The sequence below is a fragment of the Ceratotherium simum genome, chromosome 33, assembly GCF_057802395.1.
Source record: "Ceratotherium simum simum isolate JZ-2026a chromosome 33, ASM5780239v1, whole genome shotgun sequence".
Lineage (NCBI taxonomy): Eukaryota > Metazoa > Chordata > Mammalia > Perissodactyla > Rhinocerotidae > Ceratotherium > Ceratotherium simum.
In genome coordinates, this window is record NC_141932.1 from 31,465,640 (window position 1) to 31,483,750 (window position 18,111).

The 18,111-nt window shown below is 34.5% G+C and overlaps 1 protein-coding gene across 3 annotated transcripts in view; it reads right to left on the minus strand.

The window, feature by feature from the left end:
* Positions 1–8,163: 8,163 nt before the first annotated feature.
* URI1 (URI1 prefoldin like chaperone) overlaps positions 8,164–18,111 on the minus strand; it is a 72,049-nt gene continuing 62,101 nt past the window's right edge. For all 3 annotated transcript variants that reach the window (XM_087421867.1, XM_087421868.1, XM_087421869.1), the window contains 5 exons: positions 16,386–16,554; positions 14,632–14,998; positions 12,704–12,846; positions 11,666–11,915; positions 8,164–9,936 (listed from right to left, as the gene is read on the minus strand). In XM_087421867.1, coding sequence (XP_087277993.1) covers positions 9,754–9,936; positions 11,666–11,915; positions 12,704–12,846; positions 14,632–14,998; positions 16,386–16,554 — 1,112 coding nt within the window. In that variant the 3' untranslated portion in view covers positions 8,164–9,753. The remainder of the gene's footprint in view (positions 9,937–11,665; positions 11,916–12,703; positions 12,847–14,631; positions 14,999–16,385; positions 16,555–18,111) is intronic.

The following is an 18,111-nucleotide window of genomic DNA, read 5'->3' on the forward strand; positions in this document are numbered from 1 at the left end:
TGGTGGCCTGGGTTCAGATCTCGGGCACGCACCGATGCACCGCTTGTCAGGCCATGCTGTGGCAGCATCCCATATAAAGTGGACGAAGATGGGCGTGGATGTTAGCCCAGGGTCAGTCTTCTTCAGCAAAAAGAGGAGGATTGGCATGGATGTTAGCTCAGGGCTGATCTTCCTCACCAAAAAAAAGAAAAAAAAAAAAAAAGAAAATACTTTGAACTAAAGGAAAATGAAAATAACAGATCAAAATTCACTGAATGCAGCTAAAGCAGTGCTTAGAGATTAATTTATATCTTTAAATGCCTATATTAGAAGACAATGATCTCAAATCAATACCTTAAGCTAATATCTTAAAAACAATAATAAAAGAAAGACCAAACTAAGCTCAAAGCAAGGAGAAGGAATGAAATAACAAAGATTGGACTAGAAATCAATAAAACAGAAAACAAGAAAAATCAATAAATAAAAAAGTTTCTTTGAAAAGATCAACAAAATTGACAGACTTTTATTTAGACTGACCAAAAAACTAAGAGAGAAGACAAGAAATGAAACTGGGGACATCATTACCAATCCTACAGAAATTAAATGCCTTAGAAGAGAAAACTAGGAACAACTTTATGACAACAAATGAGACAACTTACATGAAATGGACAAATTCTTAAAGCCAAATTACCAAAATGAGCTCAGGAAGAAATATAAAATCTAAATAGACTTATAACAAGTAAAGAAACTGATTAGTAATTACAAATCTTCCCACAAAGAAAAGCCCAGGTCCAGATGATTTCACTGTTAAATTCTATCAAACATTTAAAGAAGAAATACCAATCCTCCACAGTTATTCAGGAGAGCAAATAACATTTCCCATCTTATTCTATGAATCCAGTATTATCCTAATATAAAAGCCAGACAAAGACATCACAAGAATAGAGCACTTCAGACCAATATCCTTCATGATTATATGCACAGATATCTCCCACAGGGTATCAGCAAACCAAATTTAATAACATATAAAATGGATTATACACAACATAGGATTATACAACACACAACAAAAGGATAAAATAATAACATCTAAAAAGGATTATACAAAGCGGGATTTATCCAGGAATGCAGGGTTGGCTTAACACCAGAAAATCAATTAATGTAATACACCATATGAATAAAGGACAAAATCACGAGTATCTAAATAGATGCAGAAAAAATATTTGACAAAATCCAGCTTCATTCATGACAGAAACTCCAACAAACCAGGAATAAAACGAAATTTCCTCAACCTAATAAAAAGTATCTATGAAAAACCTACAGCCAACAACACACTTCACAGTGAAAGACTGACTATCTTCTCCCTCAGATCAGAAGGAAGGCAAGGATGTCCGTTCTTACCATTTCTACTCAATATCGTACTAGAGATTCTACCTAGTACAATCAGTTAAGAAAAAGAAAAGGAATCCAGATTGAAAGAAAGAAGTAAAACTCTCTCTATTCACAAATAATGTGATCCTGTATGTAGCAAATCCTGAGGAATACACACACATACTCTCTCTCTCCTCAGACAAAAATTAATACCTGAGTACAGGAAAGCTGCAGGATACAAAGACAATACAGAAAAGTCAACTGTATTTCTACATACTAGCAATGAACAATTAGAAAATGACATTAAGGAAATAGTTCCATTCACAACAGCTTGAAAAAATAATAAAACTTAGGAATAAATTTAACAAAAGAAGTATAAGAATTATACACTGAAAACTACAAAACATTGCTGAGAGAATTAATGAGGATCCAAACAAATGAAGAAAAATTTTATGTTCCTAGATTAGAAGACTCAATATTAACATGGCAATTCTCCTCAAACTCATCTATATATTCAACAATCCCTGGAAAAATCCCAAGAGGCATTTCTGCAAAGTGGATAAGATGATCCTAAAATTTACATGGAAATGCAAAGGATCCAGAATAACCAAAAACATTTTGAAAAAGAACAAAGCCAGAGGTCTTAAATGTTCCCTATTAGAAAGTTTGTTATAAAGCCATAGTACATCAAGACCATTTGGTACTGGTAAAAGGATAGACAAACAGATGAAACACAGTTGGAAGTACACAAAGAAATAAACAACTTTACATTTGTAATCAACCAATTTTCAAAAAAGGTACCAAAATAATTCATTGTAAAAAGGACAATCTTTTCAACAAATGGTTCTGGGACAACTGGGTATCCAACTGAATTTAGACATTTGCATCACATCATACACAAAAATTAACTCAAAATAGATCACAGCCCTAACTCTAAGAGCTAAGACTATCAACCTTCCAGAAGAAAACAACAGGAGAAAAATCCTTGTGACTTTGGGTTAGGCAAAGAGATCTTAGGTAAATACCAAACAGCACAATCTATAAAAGAAAAAAATATCCAATTGGACATCATCAAAACTAAAGACTTTGTGCTTCAAAAGATATCATTTAAAAAATCAAAGACAAGCCACAGACTTAGAAAAAATATTTGCAAATTATAAATCCAATAAAGGACTTCTATTTAGAATATGTAAAGAACTCTTATAACTCAATAAGAAAAACCCAATTAAAAATTGAGCAACAGATTTGAACAGACATTTCAAAGATATACACAGTCAACAGTACATGAAAATATATGCAACATCATTAGTCACTAGAGAAATGCAAAATTAAAACAATGAGATAATGCTTCATAGTCTCTGGAAAGGCTATACGAAACAACAATAGCAGCGTTACCAAGGATGTGGAGAATCCGGAAACCTCACAAATTGCGGGTGAGAATGTAAAATTATACGCCCACTTCGGAAAAACTGTGCGATCTCTTAAAAAGTTAAACCTTGGGGCAGCCCCATGGCTTAGCGGTTAAGTGCATGCGCTCTGATACTGGCGGCCCGGGGTTCGGATCCCGGGTGCGCACCGACGCACCGCTTCTCTGGCCATGCTGAGGCTGCATCCCACATACAGCAACTGGAAGGATGTGCAACTATGACATACAATTATCTACTGGGGCTTTGGGGAAAAACAAGGAGGAGGATTGGCAATAGATGTTAGCTCAGAGCCGGTCTTCCTCAGCAAAAAGAGGAGGATTAGCATGGATGTTAGCTCAGGGCTGATCTTCCTCACACACACACAAAAAAAGTTAAACCTAAATTCACCATCCAATGCAGCAATTCCACTCCTAGGGATCTTCGCATATGAATGTTCACAGCAGCATTATTCACAATAGCCCCGCAAGTGGACAATCTAAATGGTTGTCACCTAGTGAATAAACAAATGTGGTACATCCATACAACGGAATGCTACACAGCAGTAAGGAACAACTACTGATGCATAATACAACATGGATGAACCTCAAAAGCCTTATGCTAATTGAAAGACAGATGCAAAATATTCCATTTATAGCAATCGTCTAGAAAAGGAAACTGTATAGAGAATGCAAACTAATGGTTGCCTGAGGCTGGGGATAGGAATGGGAATTGCCTGTAAATGGCACAAGGGATCTTTTTAGCATGATGGAAAAACCAGTTCTAACACTGAGTGTAGTGATAGGGGCACAACTTGAAACCTACTAGAACCCCTCAAATTGCACCCTTAACAACAGATAAATTATACCCCAATAAAGCTGTTAGAAAAAAATGGGACCAAAGTACTGCAAACATGAACATGATCATAATACTGCTGGGAAGATGGCAGCTATAAGAAAGTGTACATTTTTATAGGAAAGTATCAAAAAAACTAAAACATAGCAAGCATATAATTTCCAAATCAATGGAGAGAACAGGAAAACAAAAAGCACTTAATCTAAACAGTGGGGGGCGGGGGGAGGCAATAAACAAGCCGGCTAAACAGAATGCCCCAAATAGTAGAATAACTCCCAACAAGAGGAATGACAATAAGCTAGACTAAACCCAACAGTTATAGGACATTGTCCTAGTTTAAAAACTGTCTACAGTAACAATATAATAATAATACTACTATTATGTACACGTACGCAGACAGACACAAAGACAAAACAGAAAGATATCACACACACACGATGGAAATCGTTATATTAGGAAAATATTGAACTAGCTATATTAATGTTACACAAAATACTGCAAGACAAAAAAACATCATTAGGGATAGAAAGGGTCACTATGAGGCCACTGGATTATAAACATACCAATTCTATACTTAAATGCACATAATGCCTAAATTCACATTAAAGAATGAGTAGTTTTTCAATGAAATACTGTTACACTGATCACTTCTCTTACTTTTGCTCTTCTCCATCTGCACATTCCTTTCCTTCATGCATATGGCCAGATAACACCATTGTAACTCCACCTCCACCCACCACGGCAACACAAACTTTCTTACCGTGTGAAGTACAAGACAAAGCAGGTTTCCAATTCAGACTGTTTAAAAGGCGACCTCATCATGAATACGCAAGATTATAAAGACAGTATACAGGTCACACATTCCCTTACTAGTTACCTGCTCTTGTTCAGAGGGCAAACAATTTAAAAGTAAGAAGAAGAGAAGAAGAGTGCTGCTTCTGGAGCAAAGCTGCCTGGGTTTGAACTCCAACTCTACCCCTTAACACAGGCACACCTCGGAGACACTGCAGGTTCGTTCCAGAGTGTCGCAATAAGCAAGTCACAGTGCATACGAAAGCTATGTTTACACTATACTGCAGTCTATTAAGTGTGCACTGTCTCAAAAAACAATGTACATATCTTAATTAAAAAATATTTTATTGCTAAAAAATGCTAACCATCATCTGAACTTTCAGTAAGTCATAATCTTTTTGCTGATGGAGGGTCATGTAAAAAACGCGGTATCTGCAAAGCACAATAAAGCGAAGCACAATTAAACAAGGCATGCCTGCAGTTGTGTTGCTTAATCTCTCTCGGAGTTAGTTTCCTCGTCTCTAAAAGGGGGAGGGGAGAAGAGGACAAAAAAATAGTACCTACCTCACTGGGCTGCTGTGAGCATTAAATGAAATAATCCATACAAAATACATAGAAAATGCCTGACACATAGTAAGTGCTCAAAAATATTATTTAATTCTTTACGATTCATTGGTTAAGTGAATTGCAAAAACTTCTTATTCTAAACAATGTCCCCCTAAAATGAAATTTAAATAACTGAGAAAGCATTTTAAAATGTAAAAACTTGCCAATATTGACCAATGGATTAAACATATAACCATAAATATTTATTGTTGTTGAAGAATTCATTTTACAGTCATTTAATTGAAAGCCTACAGGCCACTCACCAAAAGAATACACAGATGAAGATTAGCATCCTTGAAAAGCTGCTGCTTATGGAGGAGAAAAATAAATCTAATACAATGAAGTATCTGTATTTTATAAATTTGGAAATATTCCAGTGAATATTCCAAAGCTCTCACATGCATGACCAAAAGAAAATCAAAGTATAGCAAAATGAACATAATCACTATACTTAATATTCCATAACGATTTTGAAATCCCTTTAGAACACTATAGTGTCCCAAAGTTATTATCAAAGAATGAATGAAATGCAGATATGCAAGTGTATGTGTTAAACCATGTCCCTAATCAGAGAACAACAAATATATTTAACAACACATCACTGTGTTTACAAAAGAAATTATATAGTAATTGTGCAGATGGCCCATCAAACCTACCTCTAATAATCTAGCCTGAAGATACACCTCCAACAATACAAAAATACATTCATTTATTTTTCAGTTATTCATTGCATCATTATTTTTAACTGCAAAATATCAGAAACCTAAATAGGAAAGTGGCTGAATAAACTACGCTTCATCTACACACGTGAGTACTACATATCTCTGTTAAAAAAAAAAAAAAAAAAAGAGGAAGATCTCCACAAACTGATATAGAGTGATTATTAGACCATACCATTGGAAAATATTAAAGTGCAATGGAGAAGTTACATATGTCATCCTTCACTTAAGAAAGAAAAGAATATAAGAAAATACACGTTATCTATTTACGCAAAAGAAATACAAAAAGGTTAAGCCAGAAAATAAAGAGACTGGTTACTTACACTGGGTAGGTGGGGAAGTGATAGAAAGAAGATGGGATAGCAGGAATGAGGAGGGAGTGACACTTTTCTGTTTATCTTTTTACATAGCTGTGACTCTTAGAACCACATTAATGTTTCACATACCCTTCACATACCCCCAAATAAACCATTAAAACCAACCAGGATGTGGAGAGTATCCAAAATGGAACACAAACAGTAACAAATGAACCTAACTGTATTACAGATTAAAAATAAAGACAACAAAGGGGGTGGCAAAGAAAAGAACTACCTTGGAAAACAGTTTCTTGACTGATACTTACAAGGCTAAAGAAAAAAATGAACTGAACATAAATAATGCAATATAGTTAATAAATATGTTTCTCCTGGGGGTAAGGATTAGTACTCTGAAACTACTTTTATGTGTACTAGATTTTAAAAAATAAATAAATACATTGTAGATATGAGCCAGGTTTCTTCTTGAGAAAGAAGTCACAAACAAGGAAAAACGTAAATGAATCCTGTGGCGTTAGCCTGGAATCAGAAATATCAGTATAAACTCATGTTTTTTAAGATACATAAACAAATATATAAATACAGATACGTGCATTAGTTAGTACACATGATTTCCTAGCTCCATCTGCTGAAAAGGCCTAGAAGCAATGACACCCAAGGGCAATATACACACCTACATGAGAAGATGTTGGTTTTTAAACACAATTCTCCAATAAAAGGAACAAGGAACGGCTCCTTGTAGAAGTGGTTGATGATTCCAAGGCTGGGGCAGGAAAAATACCAGATAAGTCTGTAATATTTTATGGTGTCAGAAAGTGTTCAAAAAAGGATGGGTACTTGTTGACAGAATTCAGGAGCCAACTCAGAGAAGTTTCTAATGGTCAAATGTAGAACAATGTGAGCAAACAAAACAATAATTGGATTTTAACCCACAGAATAAAAATCTGAGTCCATACTGATATAAATAATCAAATAAATTAATAAACGAGGGGAGGGGATGGCGCAGCTTTTCATTACAAAAAAATTCTAAGAAATAAATGTAAAACGGCAAAACAGAAAATCACCATTAGGCAAAAACCACAGTAATAACTGTTGCAGACAAGATCCACCAAAGAATGCAAAAATTAGTCAGCTTAAGTTTAAGGAGAAAAACAATATTTGCATCATCTCAAAGTATCTGCTCCAAGCTATTTACTAACTACAAAGGAAAAGACAGTAACTTTATAGTGGAGAAATCTGGCAGACACCATCTTAACCAAGTGATCAAGGTTGACATATCGGAATCATGGACTTCTTGAAATGACACACTAGAATGCATCTCTGATGTGAACCTCTTGATATGACACATTTCTGTGGTATTCCTGTGAAAAATGCAAAATCTCCTTCTAATCATGTGAGTACATCAGACGAACCCAAACTGAGGATTATCCTACAAAATACCTGACTAGTACTCTTCAAAAATGTCAAAGTCATGCAAGACAAAGAAAAATCAAGGAACTGTCCGAGACCAGAGGAGACTAAGGAGCAATAACAAATGCAAGGCAGGATCCTAGATAGGACCCTCAGACAGAAAAAGAACACCTAGTGCAAAAGCTGGTGAAATTCAAATAAGAGCTGTAGATTAGTTAATAGTATTGCACCAGGAATGTAAATTTCCTGGTTTAATAACTGTATTATGATTATACAAGATGTTATAATATTAGGGAAAGCTGGATGAGGGAGTATATGGGAACTCTGTACTATTTTTGCAATTTTTCTGTAGGTCAAAAATTAGTTCAAAATATAAAGTTAAAAAAAAATTCTCAGTCTTCTGTTCTGTTTTACAATAGTTTAAAAAAGAACACTTAAGACCAGCTTCATTTTATCCCAATGAAACTTGAGTTTAATATGAAAAATAAAGCTGTAATGTTAAGTTACAATTTGCCACTCTGTTACAAGACTGAAGCTATGAAACAGAGGGGGCAACACTACTTCAAGGGGGCAACACTACTTCGTTTGGTGTTCAGCAGAACATATGAAAACGTTACCTAACACCTGGTCTTTGCTTCTACCACCATCTTCTTCTACCAGAACATCTACTTGCAAGAAGTAACATAAACAACATAAACAACAACAGGCTCAAAATGAAGTTCATGAACATGAAAAATTATTTAATGACAGTACTCTTGAAATTACATGTCTGTAAAGAATGTCACAACAGTCTCACAATCAAGTTTGTCTCTGGGGAAATCTAGCATAGAAACGCCCACTTGAACAGCAGTTGCAGTTGGTGGCTCCTTTGCGTGTATATAATTGTACTCTTGGTTTGATTTGGTTTGTTTTTTTGTGAGGGATGGGCTGACAGAAAAAACATTTTTAACTGAAAATATATGCACAGTTGATGAAAATTTACTAAAGAACAAATCTTCACTTTTAGGTCATCTTTCAAAATCACTCCTCTTTTCTGATTTATCCTCTAACTTGTGGGGTGATCAGGCTCACCCCCTTATTATTAAAATACATATTCATAAAACTTTTACAGTTGGGCTGTTCTAGTTACAAATAGCTTGTACTTTTCTGGGACATAATTTCACTTTGTTTAAGCAAGAATTCATTAAAGAAACTATAAATAAACCTTTAAATATTTAGCCATGAATAGAGGGTGGACTGGCATTGATGGCTTATTTTAGTACTAACGCAAAATGCTTTCTAAAAGCTACATTTTAGCAGGCATCAAGCTAATGATTAACACTTGCAGTGTAATTTTCAATGATAGAATAAATTTCTCTTTATTTTAAGGAGTTTTGCTAAAAGTAATGTTATTTCAATTATTTACTAGTAGGAAAGTAGCCTTAGAGAATAAAAATGTTGGGAAGATTAAAACATAAAATTTATTATTTAAAAAATCTGTTTTTTTAAGCATCTGGACAACCTTTCCTTCTCTCCCAAAATATAATGCCAGTTAAAACTGCACACACTAGGGGAGAAAATTGCCTATGCAATTGTAAAAAGAATTCAAGGATCCATTGTGTGGTGCATGTAACACATATATGAATCAAAGACATTTCTATATTCAATTCTAAATCATAAAGTCCACAATATTTTAGAGACCGAGTTTCAAAAATTTTTACTTGAAAAAAAATGTTTTACAAAGTACCATTCTTCCAATCAAAGACACTTCCCCATGGGGTACATGTAGCTTTCTGCCTTAAAGATTACCAAACCGCAGTCAAAGGGGAGAGGTTTTGTAAATAGCCACCTAGCTGCAAAACCTACAAGAAGTAGATTCTTTTAAAGTGCCTTTAAAATGCTAAAGCAAGTAATATAATTGTTGAATCTATTTGAAATCTTAAAAGTTTCTTTAAAATGGTCCATATGGTATGCACAACCATCACAGCTGGTACAAAACTGCCTGTATTTAGTTCAAAACACAAAAACAATACATATGAAGTATTCTTTGAAAAATATTTCGAAATGCTCCCACTGCATCATACGGCAAACTTAGACAAGAGTGCTGACAGTATTCAGAGAATTAACACAAGCAGCTGAACATGAAAGTAATCAAACATTTACTTTGACTTTTTTTAATATCACTGATGAGAGTAAGAGAACTTGCTGCCAAATTAACTCAGGATGCCTTATTTCAAACTACATGTAACACAGTTTGCTCTCTCTATATATATATTCTACAGAAACTAGGTTTTAGGATGTAAACTCCCTTTTCCTAGGCAGGCTTTAGTTTCTCTGCTGCAATCTGGCAGCTCTGAACTTTGAAACCCTCTTTGCGGTTTCTTCTGATACTTCTGACAGAACTTCTTTTCGTTCTGGAATAGTGGGTAGCACAGGATGAGCCATGGCTGGGTGTGGTGGTAAGGAGGGCGATAAAAAGTCTTTTTCTATTACAGTTCCAGAAAAAGCCTAGAAGACAAAAGTCAGATTACGGTAATAAAATGCAAATAAGATGCCCACAAAATCTTTATCCTGTATTTGTCAATTAGACATTTCTTTCCATTAAAAGTAAATTCATAAGATTTTTAGAAAATAGACAAAACTATAACATCAAAATATAAATTGTTCAGAGAAATCAAGTGCCATCAAAATATACATTTCTATTTATTTATTTTTTTGGTGAGGAAGATTGGCCATGAGCTAACATCTGTGCCCATCTTCCTCTATCTTGTATATGGGATACCACCACAACATGATCTGATGAGTGGTGCATAGGTCCGCACCCGGGATCGGAAACTGTGAAGCCCGAGCCGCCAAAGCGGAGTGTGTGAACTTAACCACTACGCCACTGGGCCATCCCCCCATTAAAATATATCTTAATTACACTAGCAAATATAAGTAGATTTTTATAGTACACATGCAAGAGAACAAAATGTAAAACACATGTTCTACCTGGAATTAACAAAAAAGAGTAAATAAAAGGTCCTCAGCTTGCATACATTCCATTTATGTCAGACCATGCTGTGAAAAATAACATATTAAAATAAAAAGTGCTATTAGGGTGTCAAACATCACCTGATGAATGAGCTATGCTATGGTGGCCATGGTGCCTGCTAACCAATAGCTTAGTTTCAGCAGTGGTGACATCTCTTAGGTGGTGTTCATTTATGCAATTATTTGAGTATTTTATTGCATCTTGCCTCAATTTTATTTAAGAGATCAGTGGAAACTGAAAAATGAAAGTGCTGATACTATTGGAAATAAGCGTCAGTCTCAAAATTTAATATTAATTCAATGATAGAAATCACAGGCTCCACAAAAAATAATTCTTTAATTTCAACTGGATGTTTGCTGGACTTAATTTGGTCAACTGTATGTTTAATTGGAACAAAAGTAATATGTAAGAAATGCTAGAAATACAACCCAGGATATATCTTTATATATCTTTTTACATAAAGTTAAAAATTTCACTGGCACAGGCCAAAACACAGAAGGACTTCAGATAATTACCTACAGTGTATATATGTTTTCTTTAACTCAATCAAGGCATTTAAAAGAGAAAAGTATAATCTGCCACGTGAACTATAATAAAAGGACTATAATCTGGTCTAGCAGTGATTTATTTAAAATAAGCTGCTAAATGATTTTCTAGCCAAAAATGTAATACATGTGCTAATTAAGATATTTTAAAAATTCCTATTTCACAGAAACAGAACTTCAAGACTGGTAATATTTTTACCAAAAAAAAAAATATTTGAACTATTTTCATATCATAATACTTGCATTGTGTTTGCTAGAGACTATTAATTTTTTATAAATTATCAAAAAACTACAAGCTTAGAATTAATTAGGTTCTATGACTTTTGAGATTAAATATATGTATAAACTAAAGAAGCTACAAGATAAACAATGTTATTATGCAGTTGACTAACTTCAATAAATAATTATATAAAATAAAATAACTTAAGGACAATAAAATCAATGATTTATAGACCATACTTGGGAGAGAGAGCAGCTGCAATTTTTAAAAAAGGAGAAGAGGGCCTCTTTTAAAGAAATATCTTTTCAACTCTAAACATTAACTATGTGAATAGGGAAAATGAATTATGTGCCCCTTTGGACTGGAGCTCCCAGTCTTTCTATCTCACAGGGACTGTCACAGGTGGCACATGAAAGCAAGAGTTAAGGACACACACACCTCAGGTGCTCCTGAGGAGGGCAGAAGCTTCTTCTGACGATGCTCGTGTTGCTCCTCTTCCAGGACGCGCTCGCCCATGTCACTACAAGTGGCCTCTTCACAGCTGAGGCTCCTCAAAACTGCCCGCCTGTCATCGAAGTCCGCCGTGCTGCTCTCGCTGGTGTCGCTGCATACGCTGTTCTCTCGGCTGCGAGACTTCAGGATCGACTTACGGGGGACATACTCTCCATTCACAACGTCCACAAAGACTCTGTAACAGCCAAGAAATAGACACTCACTTTAGGCAACTCATAAACTGAGGACAAATTCACGATTTTTAAAAATCTTTTCTTGAAATTAATCTGAAATGTTTTATTCAAACATATCTAAAATTTTCACAATCACAATAATTCTGTCACCTCAAATGATGTATTTTATACTATTTTGAAAAATATGACTTTTTTTGTCTAATAAAATACAGCACTTTATTTATAAGCATGTTCTGGGTGACAATAGCTTGATTTGCCAAATTCTACATATAATTTAGACCTACTTAAAAGATATTTAGCAAGTTTCACCATTTACAAATATGGGTCATGAAAACAGTAGGTATTTTCAAATGACAGCTTTCTCTGCAAACAATACAACAAAACCCTGGGACAGAAGACCTAACTTCTACTCTGTGAAAAGGGGAACTGCACGCCAAGCGTCACCACAGCCCGTGGTGGGAGAGTGCCGCCCCAGCCCTAGACACAGGCTCCCACTTATAAAGCTGACACACACCATTTTTGACTAGATCGATTGGAAACGTTTTAAAAGCACTGGCAAAGAGGAGAGAAAGGGAAAAATCATGCAACATTCCAATTGTTTTGGACTAGGAAGCTGTGGTGGCTCAGTAGCTTCCGGGAAAGCGTTTAAAATACTAAGCTGATCCTACCTGAATACCTCCCTTTCCAGTGAGAGCCTTCGGTGCTACAGACACCCTTTCCCTGTGAACGTTCGGTTGCAAAACGAGGGAAGGGCCCAGCGGGTTGCTCTGCCATCTGTGAACACACTCACCTGTAAATGTCAGCAGGAGTCCTGATGGGAGGCAGCTCGTGGGCAGAGGGGCCACTGCCAGAGTTGTTCTTGCGTTTACGTTTGGCTTCTTCTTTCTTTTCACTGAATTTTAAAGTGGTATTTTTTCCAGTATTTATTCGGACCTAAAAATTTCACAGCAAAAAATTACAATCCTTTTGAGAAATTAAATCAAGGCCAAAACTAAAACACATAAACTCTATAATTAAAGAAATAATAGTAAGAGAGGCAGTTTAAATTTTTTGACACTGAAATGATGTACATTATCAGATAGGGTTAAAAAGTCCTTACCTTAACATACTTTTACAGCATTAAATTACATCCTCTTTTACGACCAATTCTAGTCTTCAGTGACTTTATTATTGTATAGAAAGCAAAATACATTTAAACTTAATGCTAGATTTATTATAAGCTTTCACATCACCCCATTACTTTGATATAAATTTTTGGCTTAAATCATGCATTTCAAAACACAGAGTACAATTAACCAAAAGAAATATTTGGTAAGAACATAAAATTTAAGTCATAGAAGCAATATTAGATAATGTTTAACTATTTAGAATTTTTAAAATATCTCTAATTTTTAGAAATCAAACTAAAAAATAAAAACCAACCCTGTTCAGGATTAATATGTTATTCTATCCCTACTTGGCACTTATACCACACTTTCCACATTAATGACTACTCTTCCCCATAACATTCTTGCAAATATTATTTATTCTTCCTGTTTTACCTGAATTAAAATAAGAAAAAATTTAAAGCCTAAAAAAAGAATCACTAAACAAACTTTTTTTTCTAGCTAATCAGTCAATTTTTTCCAAAGAATTCATAAGATGCTCCCTTTGGTCTGAAGTATTAGAACATAAGAAAACCATATAATTATTTCACTTCATATTACAGCAGGAATGACTTACGGGACCTAAGAATATCAAATATGTTTTAAATACGTTTCATTAAACAATAATCACAGACACTTAAGACTGATACCATAGCCCCTTAACTCTGATACAGGCCACCTTGCAGGGATGCCTGCGGTAGAAAGAGCACTAAACTGAGACCAAGGAGGCCCTGCGTCATTACTAACCAGCTCTGTGGTCTTCTAGGCCTTAGGCTTCCTTGAGAAAGCAAATTAGAAAGGTGAATTCCTGGTGGCTCCTTAGAGCAGCACTGCGGAGCAGAGAGAGGGTAAGGGAATGGGTTTAAGGTGGGCTATCCTTCTCTCAACCACAGCCAACCTGCTTTGATCTATTTTAAATACTGGGATTCTACAATAAGTATGCAGGGAACAACAAGTCTTTTGATACTAAAGAAAAGCTTAAAAATCCTGTATTAGAAGATCTCTACAGTAACCCCCAGCTCTAAAATGCCAAAATTCTAAAGTCATGATTACCCACAGATGTTTATATTTACTTTGTCAGAAAAGGAACTAATTTTTACTTCCTCCTAAATTTTTTCTTTTTGCTCATGATGCTCCTATTCATTTTATGCCCACATAGAAAACAACAACCTGGTATAATTAAAAATTTAAGCAATGCAGTCACTTTCAACATCGTAAGTATATCAAAACGCCCACAATATAATTAACTCTAGAATTCTTAAGAAAACTCTCTGAATGAAGGACAGAGGGAGTTACAGTAGTTGCCACTCAAATCTGATCCCCTTCTAGACCCCAAACAATTCAAATTCTATCGTAGCTTCACAGAATAGACCAATACGAGCTAACTACCAAGACTTTTTTTACCTTTTCCTTTTTAGATAAATTGATCAGAATAAGAGGCAAAAAATGGTTTTCCTGTCTGGCACTATCAACAATATTAATCACCGTTAATACTGTTCTTTTAAAGAATATCGGAGATTATGTTTAATGTTCAAATTATATACAAAATTAGTAAAGTGAAAAGTATACAAACCCTCTTAGGTTCGACAGTATGAGAAAAATATATTGTTGGTATAGAATTATCTCCAACCCCTAAAGCATCATGGTCATTTTCATTATCATCACCACCACCACCAGCATCATCACCACCAGCATCATCATCATCATCATCATCATCATCTTCATTACAGTGATAAGAATTTGAACCATTCATTGAACAGTTCAATTGACTATCCATCTGACCATTGAACAGTTCTGAATTTGTGACATCCTCATAACAACTGCTGGGAGTAACAGAGTCTGTTACTTGATGCGTCACATTCACATTTATGTTCTGATCTTCCTTTTCTTCTTCAGAAGACGTTGTATCTTCTCCATTTGCAATCACAGAATCAGGCTTACTAGTAAAGAAAAAAAAGAAAATTGACAAGATCAAACAAATACACTAGAATTTTACATATTCTAATTATGTTCATTTCAATGGGTAAAAATTAAGATTTTTCAACAGTATATTTTTTTGACTAGAATTCTAGGTTAAAAATATTTTGATATAAATTAACAAAAAAATTAGTATCTGTGCTAATTCTGTATGCTGTAGTTATTCAAACATAAGTAGAATATAGTAGACGATATTTTTTTTCATTTGTAAGGAGGATACTGGCCATATACAATATGAATATAATAAATAATACAATCAGAAATTTGTAAGAAATTCATAGAGTATGTATCTCTATTTAAAGATCAGAAATTAAAGCCACAGAACATGAATACATTCTTATTTTCTATCTATTTCTATACTCAGAATACTTCACAAGCACGCATTATAATTTTAAAAAACAAAAGATTTATATATATGCACGTGAATATAATTATATTTATACATACACACGCACATTTTTCACGCTTCATTCTACAGAGGATTTGAGGACCTTATAAAAATAACAAAACCAAAAATGCAATAGAACCAAAATAACATCATACAAAAATAGCAAGAGAATCATGACCAAGAAAATCACAAGATTCAAAACTAATTTTAAAAACTGAAATAGTATCAGTTAATCAAAAAGACCTAAGAATTTATAGGTGAAATGGTGGGAAAAAAAATATCCTTTGTGCTTCACGTCATTTTCAAAGAAACTAATTACTGCATACGCTACATCATTCAGGCAGAATCATAAGAACTTCTGTAGTAGCAGACTCCATCGAGCACTCTGACGGTTCTAAGTGAGCGCTAATGTGCATTTTAAACAGCAGTTTGGTCAAGTTTTCATATATATAACTACCTGACCAGATTACAAACTGCCTGCTCAATAAACAGAAAAGTTTGCAAGGATAAACATTTTATAGTAACAAACAAATTCAAAGCAAATTTTTCTTTTAACCAGTCATTCAAACATACAGCATTATCCTGACTACAGAATAAAAATACTTCACTTAAAATGTAATATATAAAACATTCATAATTATTATAAGTTAACTATATGGTATATCTTAGTACTTTAATATATAAAATATGGCTGAAATCTTGCAATCAAAAAAATAACAATACTGATTTTAAGTATTTCTGTACATACACATGTATGGGCATGTGCATGAACACACAGCACCACCAGAAAATATTCTGGAGAATTAATATTTATTTTAGGGTGGTAGAATTATTGATATTTTAATATATTATGCTTTTCTGTATTTTCTTCAATGAGCACATTTTATTAATGAGGAAAAAGATTAATAAGGAAATGTGTATAGAAACAAATTCTCTTGGAAAGATAATTTATCTTTAGGTACCTATCAAGTTCACCCAGCAATTCTTCTTGTCTCTCTAGTTCTTCAAGTCGAGCCCACAGTTCCTTATCAGCAAGCAAATCCTTGGATTTTACATCATTTGCAAAATCTGCTTCAAAAATATCTGAAGTTTTTGGTTTGGAGTGAGGTTTATGAGCAATTCGGTGTTTTGCTATTTTTTAAAAAAGGAAAGACAGGGTCGTCAATAGCCAACTTTAAAAAGGCACAAACCTAGACTTAGTGAGACTTTCTTTTGAGGTTAGGAAGATGTTGAGACAGGGGGGCATGATTTTTAAGCCAAACAGAAGAACTCCAAGGATGCACATCTCTTACAATCTTGCTACTCAAAGTGTGGTCCGAGAACCAGCAGCATTGGCATCCCTGGAGAAGCTTTCAGCAGTGTAGACTCTCAGGAACTCCCCAGACCTGCTGAATCAGGATCTGTATTTTAACAAAAGCCCCAGAGGATTCATATGCACATTAAAGACTGTGGAGAGCTGCTGGACAGCTTCAAAAATGCATACACAGAAACGGTCACAATGCACGCTAGTTACAACGCAAAATTCAACACAAGTAACACCCACATTCCATCCTTACTCAAGGGAATTTAGTTACTAAAGTAATACATCAAAGCCTGGTCACAGGATACTTTCAACTCTAAGGCACTGCCAGGCATGAATACCCTAGGAGGAATCTATAGAGGCTTGGAAAGTTCTACTATAATGTTTACACGAACATTTCCACTTTTTAAATTACTTTATCTTATATGTAATCCTCATGTGAGGGCAGGAGATGAATAAAAGCTGACTTCAAATCTATCTGCTTTTCATTTGAAAAAAAATAGTTTTTTTATAAAACAAATTAGAGCTTTGAAGAAGGCAATGGGAAGAAGTCTAAAGTGCTGTTATGTGATATGGTACTCACAGATGACCTCCACCATATGTTCAAATTTACACCATTGTTTTCTAAACTTGAAAATATCAAAATGATGTTTCATAGCCTATTCTCTTTAACTATTATTGATAAAACAGTATTAACAAGTTTTATGTTTCAGACCTGCAAAATACATAAATCTTTCCTTGGTCACCATAAATAAAAATCCTAACTTGTCTTTCTGCTCTTTAACTTGAACATGTGTCTCCTTTATTTCACCTTCTAAAGCCACTTGCTACTACTTGTGATGCCACGTCAGTAGAGACAGAATGGCTAGAACTATTTGCTTCTAAAATTATATCTATTTCAACCAATAAATTCTCTTCACAGTTAATTACTAAAATATGAACTTTAAAAATGAAAATAAATGTTAAAAGTAACAGTTTTCTACAGTGACAAATCACAAACCATTTCTGTAATATTCTTAAAATATTCACTACCGTAATACTTTACATCTGACAGAGGAACCACTGCCTTTATAGAAGTAAACCCAAACACATAACCCATCCTTGGCAAGAGAAAGCTACGAAATGAACCTGGGAACAACCTGTGTATGGAACGCCACTGAGGGCAACATAAAATGAATGGTAAAATATGCTTAGTTATGTTCACTCGTTCTTCCAAAAACAGCATCTAAAGCTACAGTTTTAAAAGGAAAAAAACCAGCAAAAGATATACTATGACTTAACAAAGGTCAAAGATGAAATTAGGAGCAGATCCATATACAGCACATATCTTCTGAGTATTAGAGGTTTGGACCACTAAGGAACTTTGAAGAAAGCCATGTAATCTCACC